Source organism: Neopelma chrysocephalum, unplaced genomic scaffold (genome assembly GCF_003984885.1).
Source record: "Neopelma chrysocephalum unplaced genomic scaffold, ASM398488v2 Primary Assembly neopelma1_96778, whole genome shotgun sequence".
In the NCBI taxonomy this organism is placed as follows: domain Eukaryota; kingdom Metazoa; phylum Chordata; class Aves; order Passeriformes; family Pipridae; genus Neopelma; species Neopelma chrysocephalum.
Window position 1 is genome coordinate 1,746,086 of NW_020925422.1, and position 14,929 is coordinate 1,761,014.

The following is a 14,929-nucleotide window of genomic DNA, read 5'->3' on the forward strand; positions in this document are numbered from 1 at the left end:
TGCTTATTCAAACTGCACTGTCCTGTAGAAGTTGTGACACTGGTGTTCTCCAGAATGCTATTGAGGGTGCAACTAAAAGTAGGTAATTTGAAAGAAGAACCTTAGGCTTTAAAAAGATAGAAAAGTTAATGATGCTTTAAGTTTAGAGCAGGGTAGTCATCAAGTTAAAACAACTTAATGGTTGTGACACACATGGTACTGGTTTTTTTCTGGTTTTCGTTTGTTTTGTTTTCTGTTTTTCTTTAGGATGGCACTGACTGCAGTAGTCTTTAGTTCTACTACCTGGCTATCTGTCTTAGTAGGCAGAAGGTTCCTTTCTGCCTACTATTTCAGTTTACTTGCTGTTCAGTCTGGGTGTAAATAACCTCTCTTTTTCCTGTAACCTCACTGAAATTATTAAAACAGCTCCCAGCAGCCCTGGATCACTGGTAATTCTTAACATAGTCAGCACTTCCAAAGCTTATCATCCTTTGTGATTTACCAGTCTCATCAGTAATGTGTCATTTTTCAGGTATAACAGTATTTTGGTTAACAACTACAGTCAGACACGATGTAGCCAGAGAACACAAGTTTTATTCCAGTTTCAGTTGCACTGGATCTGAACTTGAGGCAGTTGATGTAGGGAGTCAGCGAATATATTCAGGAGCTTGCTTTGAAATTTTCAAACTACCATAATGAAAAAGAATCAAAATTCAGCTTTGTTTTGACTGGTGCTATGTTAACGATGGGCTACATTTTTACTTCTTGCTGAAAGAGAGAATGGGTTTGAATTAATCACTTACCAACCAATTCTGCAGCTTGATGTCATTTTCATGAGGATACTACTGTTGCTTAATCAAACTTAAAATCAGGGATTCACAAACTATAGAATTTTGTTTTAGAGGCCTTGGCTTACATTTGTACAATATGTTGCATAACTCCATTTTCTGCAGAACTTAATATATATTTTAGAGCTTTTTTCTATAAGCTTTTATGAGCTCACACCTCTCTCTTGAAGCCTTCTCCTTGAAACTCATCATAAAATAAGCATTACAAATGAAGTATTTGTTGCTTTAACAGGAAGAGAAACAGTTACAAGAAAACACAAAAATATACCTGTTTAATCCATTATGAAGAAATACACATTTTAAACAGGCTGAATGCAATCCTCATATATTAAAACTTAATAGTTTGTTAGCCATTTTCTTTCTTTTTTTAGTCATGTAATTTATAAAAATTAGAAAGACCACTTTTTATTGAAAAATGGCAAAGTATTGTACTTTTATTCCAATTAATGGATTCTTAAAACCCAGAGTATCCTTTTTAAATCTAATTCAAACTCATAAACATTAGTATTTGTTTGTTTGTTTGTTTGTTTTCTTGATTTTTTTAATGAATATTTGGTTTTCAGGACTGATTAAAAAAAGTGGCCCTCAGCAGCCATTAAGTGTGAAGTGCTTTGTCAAGTCCTGCTGTCACCTGCATTCCCCTGACATTCCATCTGGTGAGGAACTTGACATGGCAGCAGCCCCTGCAAAGGAAGAAGAAAACACAGGTTATAAGCATTTATAAATAAGCAATTAGAATCTTTTCCTATTCAACAAGCATTGGTATATTTTTGTGGTGTAGGAAAGGTACTCCCCGTTTCAGTGCCCCCACCAAGATTCTCCCAAACCATGGAACGCTCTCTCTTGCTCCCCCTCCTTCTCCCTGCTGCAGCAGATTGGAGAGGAGAATTGGAGGCAAAAAAGTCAAAGATCACAGGTTGAGATAAGAAAAATTTACTGGAAACAGCAATAAGATAAGAAAACAAATGGTAATAGCAACAATACTAGTGACAGAGGGTATAAGAAAATAAACTACTCACATGGGAAAAAAAACAATAATAGGCAATAGTAGACAGCTCCCTTTGCTGCATTTTCTCAAGTGGACTGAACCCCTTCTCCCTGGAAGAGAATCCCTTTCCCTCCCCCAGCAATGACATGAGGTGGTATAGAATAACCTGGCCATGCCCCCTCCTGGCTACTGCAAAAATTAATGCTGTCCTGGCCAGAACCAGGACATATATACTGACTCCAGTATCTAATGCCTAGTGATGGAAAAGCAAAAAGTCTTGTTTCCATAATTTTGGTGTTGATGGCCCTTGCAGCCCTGGTTTATCAGCCATGCAGATCAAGGGCCCAGCCAGATGACAACAGAGCTTATTCCTGGCCCACCAGCATGTCAGCTGTTCTTTTTCTTTCCTCGGGGAGTCGGCACAGGTGGGGCCTTGTCCCAGCATTGAATCTGCACATACACAGTGCTCTGGCAAGCAAGCAGCACCTGCAGTTCCTGGGTGATGGTTGCAGCCATAAAATCTTACTACACATGGCATTTCAATCTTTCTTCCTGTTCTCAATGAACTCTTAAATGCACATGTGAACAAGACATGGAGAAAATTATCCTTTTAACAGTCCTAGCAGTAGGCACACTAGAACATTCCCTACAGTAATAGGTGTGGCAGCTTCAGAGAAATGAGACATTTAATTGATTGTCTCCCTTAAACTCACGAAATAAATCCCTTATCCTAGGGGGAAAGCACTAACTAGGCACACAGGCAATACTACAGTAAACTTATCTGTAACTTGAAGAAAATTTAGAAGTTATCAATAATGTTAGTTACTTTGTTCACTGCTTAGAAAAGTTTATTTCCTGTATATTGTTTCCTATATAAAGTAGCTCTGCCTGAACAGAACTAACTAGATTGACTGCTTGTAAATGTTTTTCCCCTTACATTATCACTGTGTATCTGACCCAGACCTTCTAAAGGTCATAAAATGACTGTATACAGTGTTTTCAGAAAAAAACCAAACATAAATACAGTCATCTCCCAAAAGATTATCCAACCCTTGTTAACACCTTAATAACATGACATGCAATTTAGCCCTCTAAAAGTAGATTTTAGTTCTCAGTACTTACTTTCCTGCTGCTTCTTTAAGCGCTTTCTCCGGTCGATGGCAGCCACCTCAGCTTTCAACAACAGGTAACGTTTCCGGATTTCTTGCATTTTTGCTTGGAGAAGTGCTATGCGCTCGTCACTGGTCAAATTTTCCAAGTCATCTGAAAGTTAAACAATCTCTGTTAATTATTGCATTGCAGCATTTCTCAAACCTTCTGAATTTTGATGAAATGGGAAGTACTCAAATCCTAGTGATCTGCTTTCAGGTAGCAGGCAGCAAAGCTGAGAAACACAGCAAGAGCTGATATTTTATCACAAGCTTGTGTACTCGTAGCTGACTGACACAAACACACTGAAACTTCTTCTTACGAGAAGGAGGAAACATGTCCAGGTTCACTAAGGCAAAATGGAAAGGGAAAAAGTTACAAATCAATCATCTGAGAGTCTGAACAAGAACTAGAGAATGAGGAGAAAAGCAGCAAGAAAAACTCGCAGGATTTATCACAGAACTAAGCAAACTGAGGATGGAATAATTTTAGAGGGAAAAAAAACCCAAACAAGAAAATTCAAAAAGCCTTGTTATGTTATGTCACAAGGCCACACTAGCCATGTTTTGAAAATGATACTTACACACTTGAAAACTCCATTTGCAAACTTTGGGCAAACAATTATCCTGTTCTTTAAGATCAGACTCCCTCTCTCTATTTTGTCCGCATTTGCCTGTGGGAAGATAGATCGTTACAAAAACAAAGCAACTTTCCCACCCAACCCAAAGCTTACCAGGAGCTGTCTCACTCTAAAATGACAGAATCCATCCTGGTCTAGCAGCTTGGCACACAGCTCTCTGCACCACTGGTGCCCAAGTACAGCACCACAAACCAGGTCTGTGATGGGGCCCCTCTAATTCTGGAATGCTGGGAAAGGGAAACCTTTCACTGGAAGTACTGCCCGGTTAGTTGCTGTGCAGGTAGACTCAGAGCTGTTCTGTGGATCTATGGGAACCAAAATCCTACAGAGCTAGAGGGTGGATAAAAGTACCTGACTGTGCCTCCACAATCCATCCTGAAAACTGTATATTGCTGAAAGCATGTGTGCAAGAGCATAAGGACATGGGGTAAGGACACGCTTCTTGGAAGGAGACTCTTGAATACAATCCAACTGCTCAAGGTTCATATAGACACAGTGCACTCTACTCTCCAAATGGATCATGGCAGCAGCACACTTACTGCCTGAGAACCACTGCTATAAATAAATTGCCTGCATCAGAAAAAGCAAAGACGCAGTGCAATGTGTCCTTGTGGGTGCCAAATTTATCCACATCTTCTTGCTTATGGGGCTATACCTTTTCAAAAAGGCTTTGAACAACTGATTACTATGTCCTCTGATTCACTTTTTTTACTATTCAAACAAATGGCACGGTACTTTCACACATTTCATTTCACACTGAGCTGCTGTACTTACTACTTTTACTCTTCTTTTGGTTGTTCACAGATGTTTTGAGGCTTGTTTTCTGCTTTTTTGAGGAGCTGTCTCTTTCCTGAGCATCTTGAAGGATTTTTTGGTCTCTAAACACTATAATGATGGGCAAAAAAACCCCACAAAACCCCCACAAAAAGTAGAAAGAAACAGAAATAATAAAAAATTGCTTGCAGTTCTGAGTGTTTTTCTCCAAGTCTATACATCTATAATTAACAAAGCAATAGAGATATATTTATTGAGGGCTACCTATTGACCTCTTTTAAACTCTTGCCTTTGTTTAAGGAAGTGCATTTTGTTGCATTCTTTCAAAAGAATGATTCCAACAGAATGACGAAGATAACACACCTTAAGAGCATTTTGAGAAAATTCAGTTAATTGTTAACTGAAATTTGTTGCAATGAAGAAACCACTTGTGTCATCTCAGGATTATAGTCAGACATGTGCTTTTTTCCTTAGTATTAATAATTTTTTAGGCACTACAACACAGTGAAAGTAGCTGTACTTTTGATGGCACTGCAAAAGAGCAAGTCACTTTCACAAACAAAAGCTTTTGTATCCAACCTTGCCAACAGTACACTGACATCATGTGCACAGCTGTTGGCTGTATTTGTTATCTCCTGTTCTATAGTGGTCTCAGGATCGATCTGAAAAACCACATCTGAATGTGAAACCCAGCTAGGGTCAAAGCTTGATATCAGGTTGGTTTTTTTCTTCTATGGATTTTTATATGTATTTATGTATTTTTTTAGAACATTAACTTCAGAAGGTGCAAGTTTGAAATTATTGCCCAAGCATGCAATAACTGGCTCTTTCTCTCTTCCAAATAAACAGCTTACAGAGAATCAACTTTTACACAAGAAACAGCATCTTCTACTTGTAAGCAGGGTACTCAAAATGTTTCTGTCTTGCTACAATGTATTACAGCTTGCTCTGGGCTATTCTTGTCAGATCCAGTATAAGTGTCACTCTTACACAGTTCTTTTCCTCATTGAAACCATCACAGTTCCTAACGGAAGGCCAAGAAACTTCCTGGCAGTATTTTATTTACTAGATGACTATGCCATTTCCACACATTCGAAGTAGACAACAGGCTACTACTTCCTCCAAAAATTCACTTCCCAGCAGTGTGACCATAACAGAATGAAGATACATCAGCAGTGCTAAAATGAGAGTTGGTTAGTCTGAAGACAGCTGTTTACCCTTTAATTTACCGTTTTCAGCGTGCTCTAGCTCTGGTTGCTTACTACTACTGGAGCTGACACTGCCTTTGAAACCTGTTGTACAATTATTTCCCTCAGACTGGAGATCTTGCAGGCCCGCTACAATACTGTGTGCCTTTACTGTGCCATTCATTTCACTTCTGATGCTTTGTATCTCTTCTTGATTTGGTGGAAGACTCCCAGAGACGATGACACTGGACTGGCTACTGGACTCCACTACAGTTACAGACAAAGGAGTATTTAGCACTGAATACTCCTCCTCCTTCTTTCTGTCAGTTTTATTCTAGGTGAAAGAACAGATTAAGAACTCTTCTCATTTGAGCAATTGTAAAATTGTAATCTTACAATTAATCACCTCTTACAGTTATTGTAAACATCCAACCTGCAGAGGAAAGCTCTCATCTTTGTTTAAAAGATTGCAAGTACCTTCCTACAGTCCATGCTGAGACCTTTCAACTGAAGACAGGGACTTTGTCAACACTGAAACAAACTGGAAAACAAAAACAGCCAACCAAGTGCTGTAGGAGCAGTGGCAGTGCAGGATGCCAGGCTCAGTGGCCGTTGGGCAGTTGGGCAGCTCTGGGCCGTTGGGCAGTTTTGGGCTGTTGGGCAGTTGGGCAGTGTCCTGGCACATGGGTTCCAGAGGTTCCACGATGCTGCAGGGGGAGTGGGCGAGAGGGTGGGGCAGGAGGAGTGCTGACACCTGTGGCAGGAGGAAAAGCTTCCTTGCAGCCCACTGCCCAAGGAACCTAATCTAGGCCTAAGTATCAGTTTTAAAAGAATGAATTTTGAAAGAAATGCTCAGAAGTAAAATGATAGGGACGCACATATGGACTAGTCATAGGTTTGCTCTTCAGAATCATCAGAAGGAGCTCTGAAATTTCACACACACACACACCTACCCTCCGGAGTTGGCTCCCAGTATTGATGATAAAATGGATCCTTCTCACTTGTTTTCTATAAGTTCATACGTAAATTTCATTTAAAAAAAAAAACAAACAAAACACACAAAAAAACCCCAACCCCCTCCAAAAAAAAAGAAAAAAGGAAAGAAGGAAAGAGAAGATTCCCCTCCCCACTCCAAAGAGAAAAGGCAAAATCTTGATGAGAAAAGTTTTTGTCTTTAAAAGGCTGGGAAGCCACTTTTCCTGTCAAGTATTCATAAGCTCTCTTGGCTGCCAGGGCACTGCTGACTCATATTCAACTTGCCATCAACCAGGACCCCCAGGTCCCTTTCCATGGCACTGCTTTCTAGCCTCTCATTCCCCAGTCTGTACAAACATCCAGGGTTGTCTTGTCCCAGGTGGGGGGAGGTCTCTCCGCAGGGCCTCCCTGCCTTCAAAGGAGTCAACAACTCCTCCCAGTTCTGTGTCATGTGCAAACTTGCTTAGCATCCCTTTCAGTCCTGCATCCAAGCAATTTACAAAGATGTTGAAGAGCACTGGGCCAAGGATGGAGCCCTGCAGAACCCCACAAGTGACCAGTTGCCAGATGTCACCCCCTTCACTATTACCCTCTGTGATCGACCTGTGAGCCAATTGCTCATGCACTCCATGTGTTTATCCAGCTGTGTGCTGGACATTTTGTCCAGAAGGACACTACAAGTGACAGTATCTGAAAACCAAAAATATTACATCTACTGGCTTCCCTTGATAAACTAGGTGGGTTACTTTGTCATAAAAGGAAATCAGATTTCATTGGGGGGAAGTCCAAAAAGACAATGGCTGCTGCTCTGGATTCTTCCCCCTGCTCTCAAGGCTCCTGTATTTCCTGTATTTCTGGGAACATCTTCACAGTTAAGGCATTCAGGCCCAGTTTATCTGAACTGTCTTAGAATGAGAGCTTCTAGGGTTCCTTCAAGGTCAATAAAGAAATTCAGGCTTGATATGTGAGAAGATGAGAAGACAAAACCAGTTTGTTCTCATGGATCCTGGGCTCTCTGGAATTGTGAGCAGGGTGCCTGTGGCCCTTACACACTACTCCAGGGAGGACAGCAACTCCAGCTCCTTTCTGTGGATGTGGGGTCAGGATCCATCGCTGGTGCTTTTGAGGAGCATCAACACACTGGCTTCCAAAAGCACGGAGACTTGGCAAGCAGAGAAGGACCTGGCACTGTGGGCAAGTGCCAGTAGGAGTGGATGGGGTTTAACGAAAACACCCCTTTCTTCTTCTCCCTGCAGCAGGAAGAAGATGCACAGGGGTGGGAGACTCTCACTCAGGGCTGGCCACCGACCACCCAGGTGTTCCAAATCCTGGCTTTGCACAGGGAAAAGCAATGAGGAGAGGAGGAAATATCCAGCCACAGGCAGTCCATGCTGACTGGTCCCACCATGCTCCTGCTCACAGGAGACCTTAGCAAGGTGACCAAGGCCACGTAATGCAGATGGCTGAGGGAGAACAACACGGAAATCAAGAAGCTGAAAACGAGAAATGGTATTTCCCTTTTTTTATTTCTGGCACTGTGCACCTGCAGAGGGGAATATTCCATGGTGACATCACTCAGTGGTGGAGGGTGACCAACTAAGCAGCAGATTGTGACATCACTGGGGGATGGATTGTAACATCACATCTCTTTCTGATTATATCTGGGCTCTGGCAGAGCCTGAGCCAATCTGGTTCTAGCCTCCACTCCTGCTGAGCGAGAGTGCGAGGTTTGGAGCATCTAGTCAGACTTCTTCAAGTGCTGGGTTGTGTGTTGGGAGCTGCCTTTGGCAGCTCTTTCTGCCCATTGCAGAGCCATCAGTATTTTTTCCCAGCCCTGCTTGGCTCAGGCAGCCTGGCACTGTAGGTAGCAGTGAAGGTCGGCTACCTTCAGTAGCTCTATAGGGAAAAACACCCCCCTGGGTGGGGCAGGTGATCAGGTTCAGGGAACCAGGAGGGTGTCCTTCTTGAGAGAGCTGGGCATTTCTTTTTCCCCTTGCTGGGATAGTCAGGAGGGCTGTCCCACAGTCACACAGTTCTCTCATGCTCTGTGTGACGCCGACGACAGGGAGCATCTCCTGGTCCTTGGCTCTCCCCAGTATGCTGCAGAGCACAAAAATGGCCATGGAGACAGCCTGGAGCTGCCCCATCTGCCAGGACACTCGGAGGAGCAGGGCTTCTGTTCTGCCCTGTCGCCACCAGTTCTGCCTGAGCTGCATCCTGCAGTGGGCACAGAGAAATCCATCATGCCCACTCTGCAGAACACCGATAGATGCTGTCAGGTTTTCTGAGCAGGGCAGATGGGACTCTCTTCTGTTTGTCATCATGCATCCTGGAGAGTCACCACAGGCCAGCAGCCAGGCAAGACGAGCTTCTGGAGAGTCACCGGAGACTCCCACGGTGGGGGAAAGTGGCCCCCAATGCCCTGTGGCATCCCCTTCATCTTCTCCGCAGGGGACAGTGTCCCCACCTGAGCAGGGGGCTGCAGGGCCAGAGCCCATGGGTGGCATTCTGCCCGAGGTCTGGGCAGAACTTTTCCGACGACAACAGCATCTCCTGGACCCTGTGCTGCCCTGGCTACGCCAGAGGCTTGAGAAAATTTACTGCAACTGGTGGTTGCCAGTACAGGTTGCTGAGAGCAGAATCCTGTCTGATCTCTGTGTCTATGGTCTACATGAGGAGACCTTGATCCTTAGGCTGCAGAACCACCTCAGAGGACGTGCAGCACCACTGGTTCGTGACCTTATCAATGTTATTTTGAGCCAGTGCAGTGAGGAGGCTCAGAGGCTCCTGCACTCCCACACTGATGGAGAGGAAACAGGTAGGCCTGAGGCCGGTACCAGCTCCAGCAGCTCCAGCTCCAGGTCCAACAGCTTCCATGAGGGGATTTCTGCCAGTGACACCACAGGTTCTAATGTGGAGAAAGAAGCTTAGTATATCAGAGGCTGCCCTCCATGAGAGTCACAGCTTGCCCCCATCTGTACCTGTTCCTGCAGAGCAGGACCAGCCCCAGGAGGAGCCAGGGCAGGCAGAGGCAGTGGCAGGTCCTTCTTCCCAGGGCTGCAGCCTCAGCTCCCCACTCCCGGCCAGGGCAGGGCCAGCTTGGCCACAGGGCCCTGGGCGTACCCAAAAGAGGAGGCCCCCGGCTCCCAGGATCCTCAGGATCCTCCCCAGCCCAACAAGAAGCCAGGGCAGGGACCTGCCTCAGCCCGGCAGACCTGAGGGACCCTTGTCATCACTTCAGATGAAGTGGTGAAACCTGGGGCCAATGTCCATGGCACCTTCCAGAAGCTGCCTCAGTTTCCCAGGTCTGGCTTCCAGAAGGTGCCTGGTGAGGTCCCCACTGGGAGAGTATCTCAGCACTAGGGGTCTGAGAAAATGTATAAATGTCCAAGTCTCTCAGTAACTGGGAGAGCTTGATACACTGAAACACAAGCCCATTTGAAAATTTAGTCCCAGATGCAATCTAGCTTGTTAAAAGGTAGTTTGGACCAAGAACCAAAAAGCTGTATGAAGAAAACAGGGTTTGGATACAGTTCTCAGTTCTTGCAACTTTAATTACTGATTAGAAATGGCACATACTGTGTGCTCGGACAGAATCCACTTCAAACAATATATTAATAATATTTTAATATATACAATTAGTAAATATTCTAATTAATTAGTTAGTTAAATAAATCAAATATTTATTTCTCAAAATAGATGTAAGTTTTATTATATATAATTTGTATACATAAATTATATCATTATAAATTTATAATTTTCATTATATATTGAAATTATATTAAAATTATTACAATAAAATTACTTTAACAGATATTTATTTGATTAATTAATTAAATATAATTAATTAATATATTATAATATAGTATTTGTATATTAATATATAATAATATATTCCTGTATTAGTAACAAGTGACAATGTGCCCCATACCCACTCTAATACAGTGGCTGATCATTTTGTTATATTACACTAATTATTGATCAGCAAGGAGTCCACTGAGGTGGAAGAATGGGCAAGGATGAATAGTTTTTGAATGTTTTTTCCCTCCTCTCAGAGTGTTCATGCACATTTCCTCTCATTCTCTTCCTCTGTGAACTGCACACCTATGGAAGATTGTTTTTTTATTTTGAAACAGGTGGGAGCTATGTTTCAAAGTGTGACTTTTGATCATGATCTCTCTGGAGTTAGACTCCAGAGTCCCCTGGACACCTGATCTTAATTTTGAGGAATCCATCCACCGCATGGATCTATCCTGGAGCTGTTGGTCGCAGAAGTACGTAATACCTTGGAGCGGTGTTTCAGATGTCAAGCGTCCCAGCGTCTCAGTTTAGCCATCTGTCAGCCTCTGATGACCTAAAGTTCTCAAAGGGAACTGGCTCTGCTTTCCTGATTCTTTGCTGCACAATGGAGTTTTGGAAAATCTCATGAACTTCAGTTCTTGCTGGAATTTCTTGTAAAGAAAGATCAGGTTTCTCATGGGCTCACTCAACAAAGATGGAGCCATTCCAGACCTTCTCACCGGCCATGACAGTACTGCACATGTACGTGGAAAACCCATTTTCCTAAGTGATTACTTTCCTTGTCTAGTCTTACAGTAAAATTAGCCTGCTGAGAAACAATTGCTGTAACTGAATTGAAAGCATACTAGACAACATTCATTCTGAAATATAGATTTAATAAAGTCATATATGAAAACAAACATGAATACTGTCAGAGAGTCTTTATAATACTATTATATGTATTTTCTATTGGTAGGAGAAATTTCCATGGTCTTTTTTCAATCTCTCAGTTACAAAGAAAGCAAAGCACAACTGAATGCTTTCAGCTTGTGCAGAGAAACCCAGAATGCCTGCTGTGCAGAAGACCAATAGAGACTGACAGGTTTTCTCAGCAGGGTAAACGGGCCTATGTACAGTTTGCCATCAGCTTCCCCAGAGAGTTGCCAGAGACCAGTCAGGCAGGGAGAGCTCTCTTCTGCCTGGGTGAGAACTGGTCCTATCACCCTGTGGTGTCCCCTCCATCTTCTCCACAGGGGACAGAGCCCATGGGTGTCCTCCTGCCGGAGGTCTGGGCAGGACTTTTCCAACAACGGCAGCATCTCCTGGACCCTGTTCAGCCTTGGCTGTGCCAGAGGCTGGAGGGAATACACTGGGACCGATGGTGGCTGGTAGAGGCAGCAGAGAGCAGCATATGGCATGACCTCTGCATCTGTGGTCTGGATGAGGACATCTTAGTCCTGAGGCAGTAATAGCTTTGGCTACAGCCACTATTAAATCTTGGAGAAACTTTATGAAGTAAGACTATTCATTTCCTATTAATATAAAGGCTGAAATTGACAAATTTTAGGGGATTTACTGAAATTATATGTCAAGTAGATACACTATCCTAGGAGAGTAGAATAAAAAAGACTTGTTGCAAAAAAAAAAAAAATTAAACCCCAATAAAATAATGCTGAATGAGAATCATATATCTGGAAGGGGCACAAAATTAGTGATGGCCCAGGGGTTTAATAGCTGAGGGATTTCTTTTGGTGTTCAGTTTATAAAAGAGCAAATTTTAGAAACCACATGTGTGACTCCTCTAAAAGCATCACTGGGGTGCTTTTTCAGAACCTCTTTCAGGGTTCTGGCTACATCCTGCGTGAAAAGGCACTGCTATAATGACCCTGATGTGATGGCCTCTTGCAGTGCTGGGGAAAGTCCAGGGGCTGGGGACCTCTCTGCGTGATACTGTGGAGTGCAACCTCTGACATGCTGTGTTGGTCTGAGTACCATAGGCATGGACATCCTATTGTGATGTCACAAGGTGGTGGAGGCTGATGTCACTGGCAGTGGACTGTGACATCACCAGATTAGATTGTCACCATGTGTCCCTTACTGCTCAAATTAGCGTGCTGGCAGAGCCTGGCCTACTCTGGCTTATGCCTGGACTCCTGTTGAACATGTCCATGAGGTCTGGAATGTTAAGCCAGGCTTTTCCCACAGCTGGGTGCTGCCATTGGCAGCTCTCAGTGCCCATCCTGGAGCCACTAGTAGTGTTGAGTTGCTTGGCTCAGGCCTGAGTTGCCAAGCCTGAGTTGCTTGGCTCAGGCAACCAAGCACCTTGATAAGTGAGCTGTGCATGGAAACGTACCCTTGGGGTGACTCTAGGACAGGTGCTAAGGCCTTGAGAACTGGAAGGGTGTCCTTCTCGAGGGGCCTGGGCATTTCTTCCTACGCTCCCCAGGACAGCTCGTGATCATGGCATCTCCATTTTGCAGTGTGTGACAACTTTTGGTAATACCAGAACCAGTGATGGGGAGCATCTTCTCATTCTTATCTGACCCCAAACTTCAGGAAGGCACAGACAAGGCCACAGAAACAGAGTGGAACTGCCCCATCTGCCGTGATACTCGAGATGACCTCGCTTATGTAATGCCCTGTCTCCACCAGTTCTGCCTGGGCTGCATTATGCGTTGGGCAGAGATGCAAATAGTGTGCCCACTCTGCAGAGAACTGATAGAGTCTGTCAGATTTTCTGTGCAGACAGATAGCTATATAGACTGTGTCTTCACAGCCCCTGAAGATGCCAGCAGCTGGGCAGGAATAACTCTTGGACAGCTGGTTAGAAACAACCCCTATCACTTTGCAGCATCTCCTTCACGTTCTCCACGGGGGATATTGCCAGCAGCTGAGCCAGGGGGTGCAGGAACAGAGCCTGTGGGTGGCCTCCTGCCTAGGGTGTGGGCAGAACTTTTCCGAAGAGACGAGCATCTCCTTGATCCTGTGGTGCCCTGGCTGCGGCAGGAGCTGGAAGCAATATATGGGACCAGGTGGTGGATGGCGAGGATTGCAGAGAGCATCATCCTGCATGCTGTGTCCATCTGTGGTCCAGTTGCAAATGTCTTGGTCCAGGTGCTGCAGGACTTCCTCGAGGAACATACAGAACCTCTAATCCATGGCACCATCAGCATCATTGTTGACCAGTGCAGTGAGGAGGCTCACAGGTTGCTGCACTCCCCTGCTGTCCCAGAGGAGGACGGCAGCTCTGTGGCCACCGTCAGCAGCACTCAACGCGGTACTCCCGCCCCCCACTCAACCCCTGCCAGAAGCTCTACACGCTCCAGCACAATGCAAACTGCCCTCGACAGCCCCCACTCGCCTGCTCCCGCCCCTGCAAACCAGGAAGAGCTGCAGGAAGAGGTGGTGGCAGAGGAGGAGGAGCTGGAGGAGGAGCTGGGGGAGGAGGCGATGGCAGAGGAGGAGGAGTTGTGGGAAGGAGAGGAGCTGTGGGAGCAGGAGGGGCTCGGGGAAGAGGCGGTAGAATCTCGCAGAGTGGAGGAAAACAATCTTGAGGCCATCCCCGGCACCCATCAGGGGGGTATTCCCGCCCTCCACCCAGCTCCTGGCAGCAGCCCTGTAGGCTCCAACGTAGAGGACCGACTCAGCACATCGGAAGCTGTGCTCCACAGCCCGCACCCGCCTGATCCCGTTCCTGCAGAGCAGGAGGAGCTGGAGCAGGCAGCAGCGGCAGGTCCCTCTACCCAAGGCGGCAGCCGCAGCCCCAGCCGGGGCCGGGACCGGGACCCTTTCCGCAGGAGGCCTCGGCGTGCCCCAAGGAGGAGAGCTGCCAGTTTCCCAGACTCTCCCCAGCCCTGCAAGAGGCCACCCCATCCGCAGAACTAGCAGGGCTTCATTCAAGAGACAGGAAATAAATTGCTATTTCCCTGACAAAGTCTCTGGGTGCTGCTTTCTCTACCTTCTCCTGGTGTCTTTCCCTGACCCTTCACTCCACCATGAGCCAAGCCCACCTCGAGCCCCGGGACGCTATTGGCAGTACTCCTCCCACAGGAATTCCTGTTGCAACCGCAACAATGGGGCAGTTTCTGGAAGAGCCTGAAAGGGAAGGATTGCATTTGCAAAGGAGAACGGGCCAAATCGAGGCTGCTGGTGCCTGTGCCCAGGTGGAATTACTGTGTTGCTCCCTGCATTGCCGTTCTCTGCAGCCAAGGGGACAGGATGGACCTAGCAGCCCCCTGATCAGGAGGGTTTCTGGGAAAACAGGCTGAGGGGGGACTGGTCCTGCCAACCAGTCATGACATGCCATGTGACTGAAAGAGCAGTGTCCTTTCCAGGGTACATGGCACTGGGGCTTCAGAGCACAAGTTCTCTGCATCCAAACACCACTTTGTAGGGATAACCAGAGCTCTGTGGCTGACCACAGCACTCTCTCAGAGAAGATTTGTTCTGACAAAAGTAAATCGTGGGCATGATGCTCCGTGAAGAGCTACAGTCTCATGAAGGGATGTGCTTCATTGAAGACACTCCTCAGTCGAGCCCTTGACTGATCCTTAGGAACTGTCCAGTGGCCTTCTTGAAAGAGTACAAAACTGGATTCACTAGACCTTTC

The 14,929-nt window shown here is 45.4% G+C and overlaps 3 protein-coding genes across 3 annotated transcripts; 2 read left to right on the top strand and 1 right to left on the bottom strand.

The window, feature by feature from the left end:
* Nucleotides 1-553: 553 nt before the first annotated feature.
* On the bottom strand, nucleotides 554-6,213 carry LOC113981805 (AT-rich interactive domain-containing protein 4B-like). The gene is made up of 7 exons (XM_027709411.1): nucleotides 6,043-6,213; nucleotides 5,608-5,899; nucleotides 4,379-4,489; nucleotides 3,548-3,637; nucleotides 2,938-3,078; nucleotides 1,459-1,510; nucleotides 554-747 (listed from the first exon to the last, which is right to left on the bottom strand). The coding sequence occupies exons 1-7, from the start codon at nucleotides 6,055-6,057 to the stop codon at nucleotides 738-740; spliced, it is 711 nt and encodes a 236-aa protein (XP_027565212.1). The 5' UTR covers nucleotides 6,058-6,213; the 3' UTR covers nucleotides 554-737.
* Nucleotides 6,214-8,219: 2,006 nt separating this feature from the next.
* Nucleotides 8,220-11,266, top strand: LOC113981804. The gene is made up of 2 exons (XM_027709409.1): nucleotides 8,220-9,358; nucleotides 10,677-11,266. The coding sequence occupies exons 1-2, from the start codon at nucleotides 8,581-8,583 to the stop codon at nucleotides 10,706-10,708; spliced, it is 810 nt and encodes a 269-aa protein (XP_027565210.1). The 5' UTR covers nucleotides 8,220-8,580; the 3' UTR covers nucleotides 10,709-11,266.
* A 1,170-nt stretch (nucleotides 11,267-12,436) lies between these two features.
* On the top strand, nucleotides 12,437-14,205 carry LOC113981824 (E3 ubiquitin-protein ligase Topors-like). The gene is made up of 3 exons (XM_027709435.1): nucleotides 12,437-12,488; nucleotides 12,801-13,744; nucleotides 13,922-14,205. The coding sequence occupies exons 2-3, from the start codon at nucleotides 12,835-12,837 to the stop codon at nucleotides 14,203-14,205; spliced, it is 1,194 nt and encodes a 397-aa protein (XP_027565236.1). The 5' UTR covers nucleotides 12,437-12,488; nucleotides 12,801-12,834.
* Nucleotides 14,206-14,929: the final 724 nt, after the last annotated feature.

Coding starts and splice junctions, on each gene's coding strand:
- LOC113981805 (XM_027709411.1), bottom strand. Junction 4,490..5,607: donor GCTAGAGCACGCTGAAAACG/GTAAATTAAAGG, acceptor CCATCATTATAG/TGTTTAGAGACCAAAAAATC. Junction 3,638..4,378: donor CCAAAAGAAGAGTAAAAGTA/GTAAGTACAGCA, acceptor ATCTTCCCACAG/GCAAATGCGGACAAAATAGA.
- LOC113981804 (XM_027709409.1), top strand. CDS start 8,581: ATGCTCTGTGTGACGCCGACGACAGGGAGCATCTCCTGGTCCTTGGCT. Junction 9,359..10,676: donor CACTGATGGAGAGGAAACAG/GTAGGCCTGAGG, acceptor ATTTTGAAACAG/GTGGGAGCTATGTTTCAAAG.
- LOC113981824 (XM_027709435.1), top strand. CDS start 12,835: ATGGGGAGCATCTTCTCATTCTTATCTGACCCCAAACTTCAGGAAGGC. Junction 13,745..13,921: donor GGTGGCAGAGGAGGAGGAGC/TGGAGGAGGAGC, acceptor CCCTCCACCCAG/CTCCTGGCAGCAGCCCTGTA.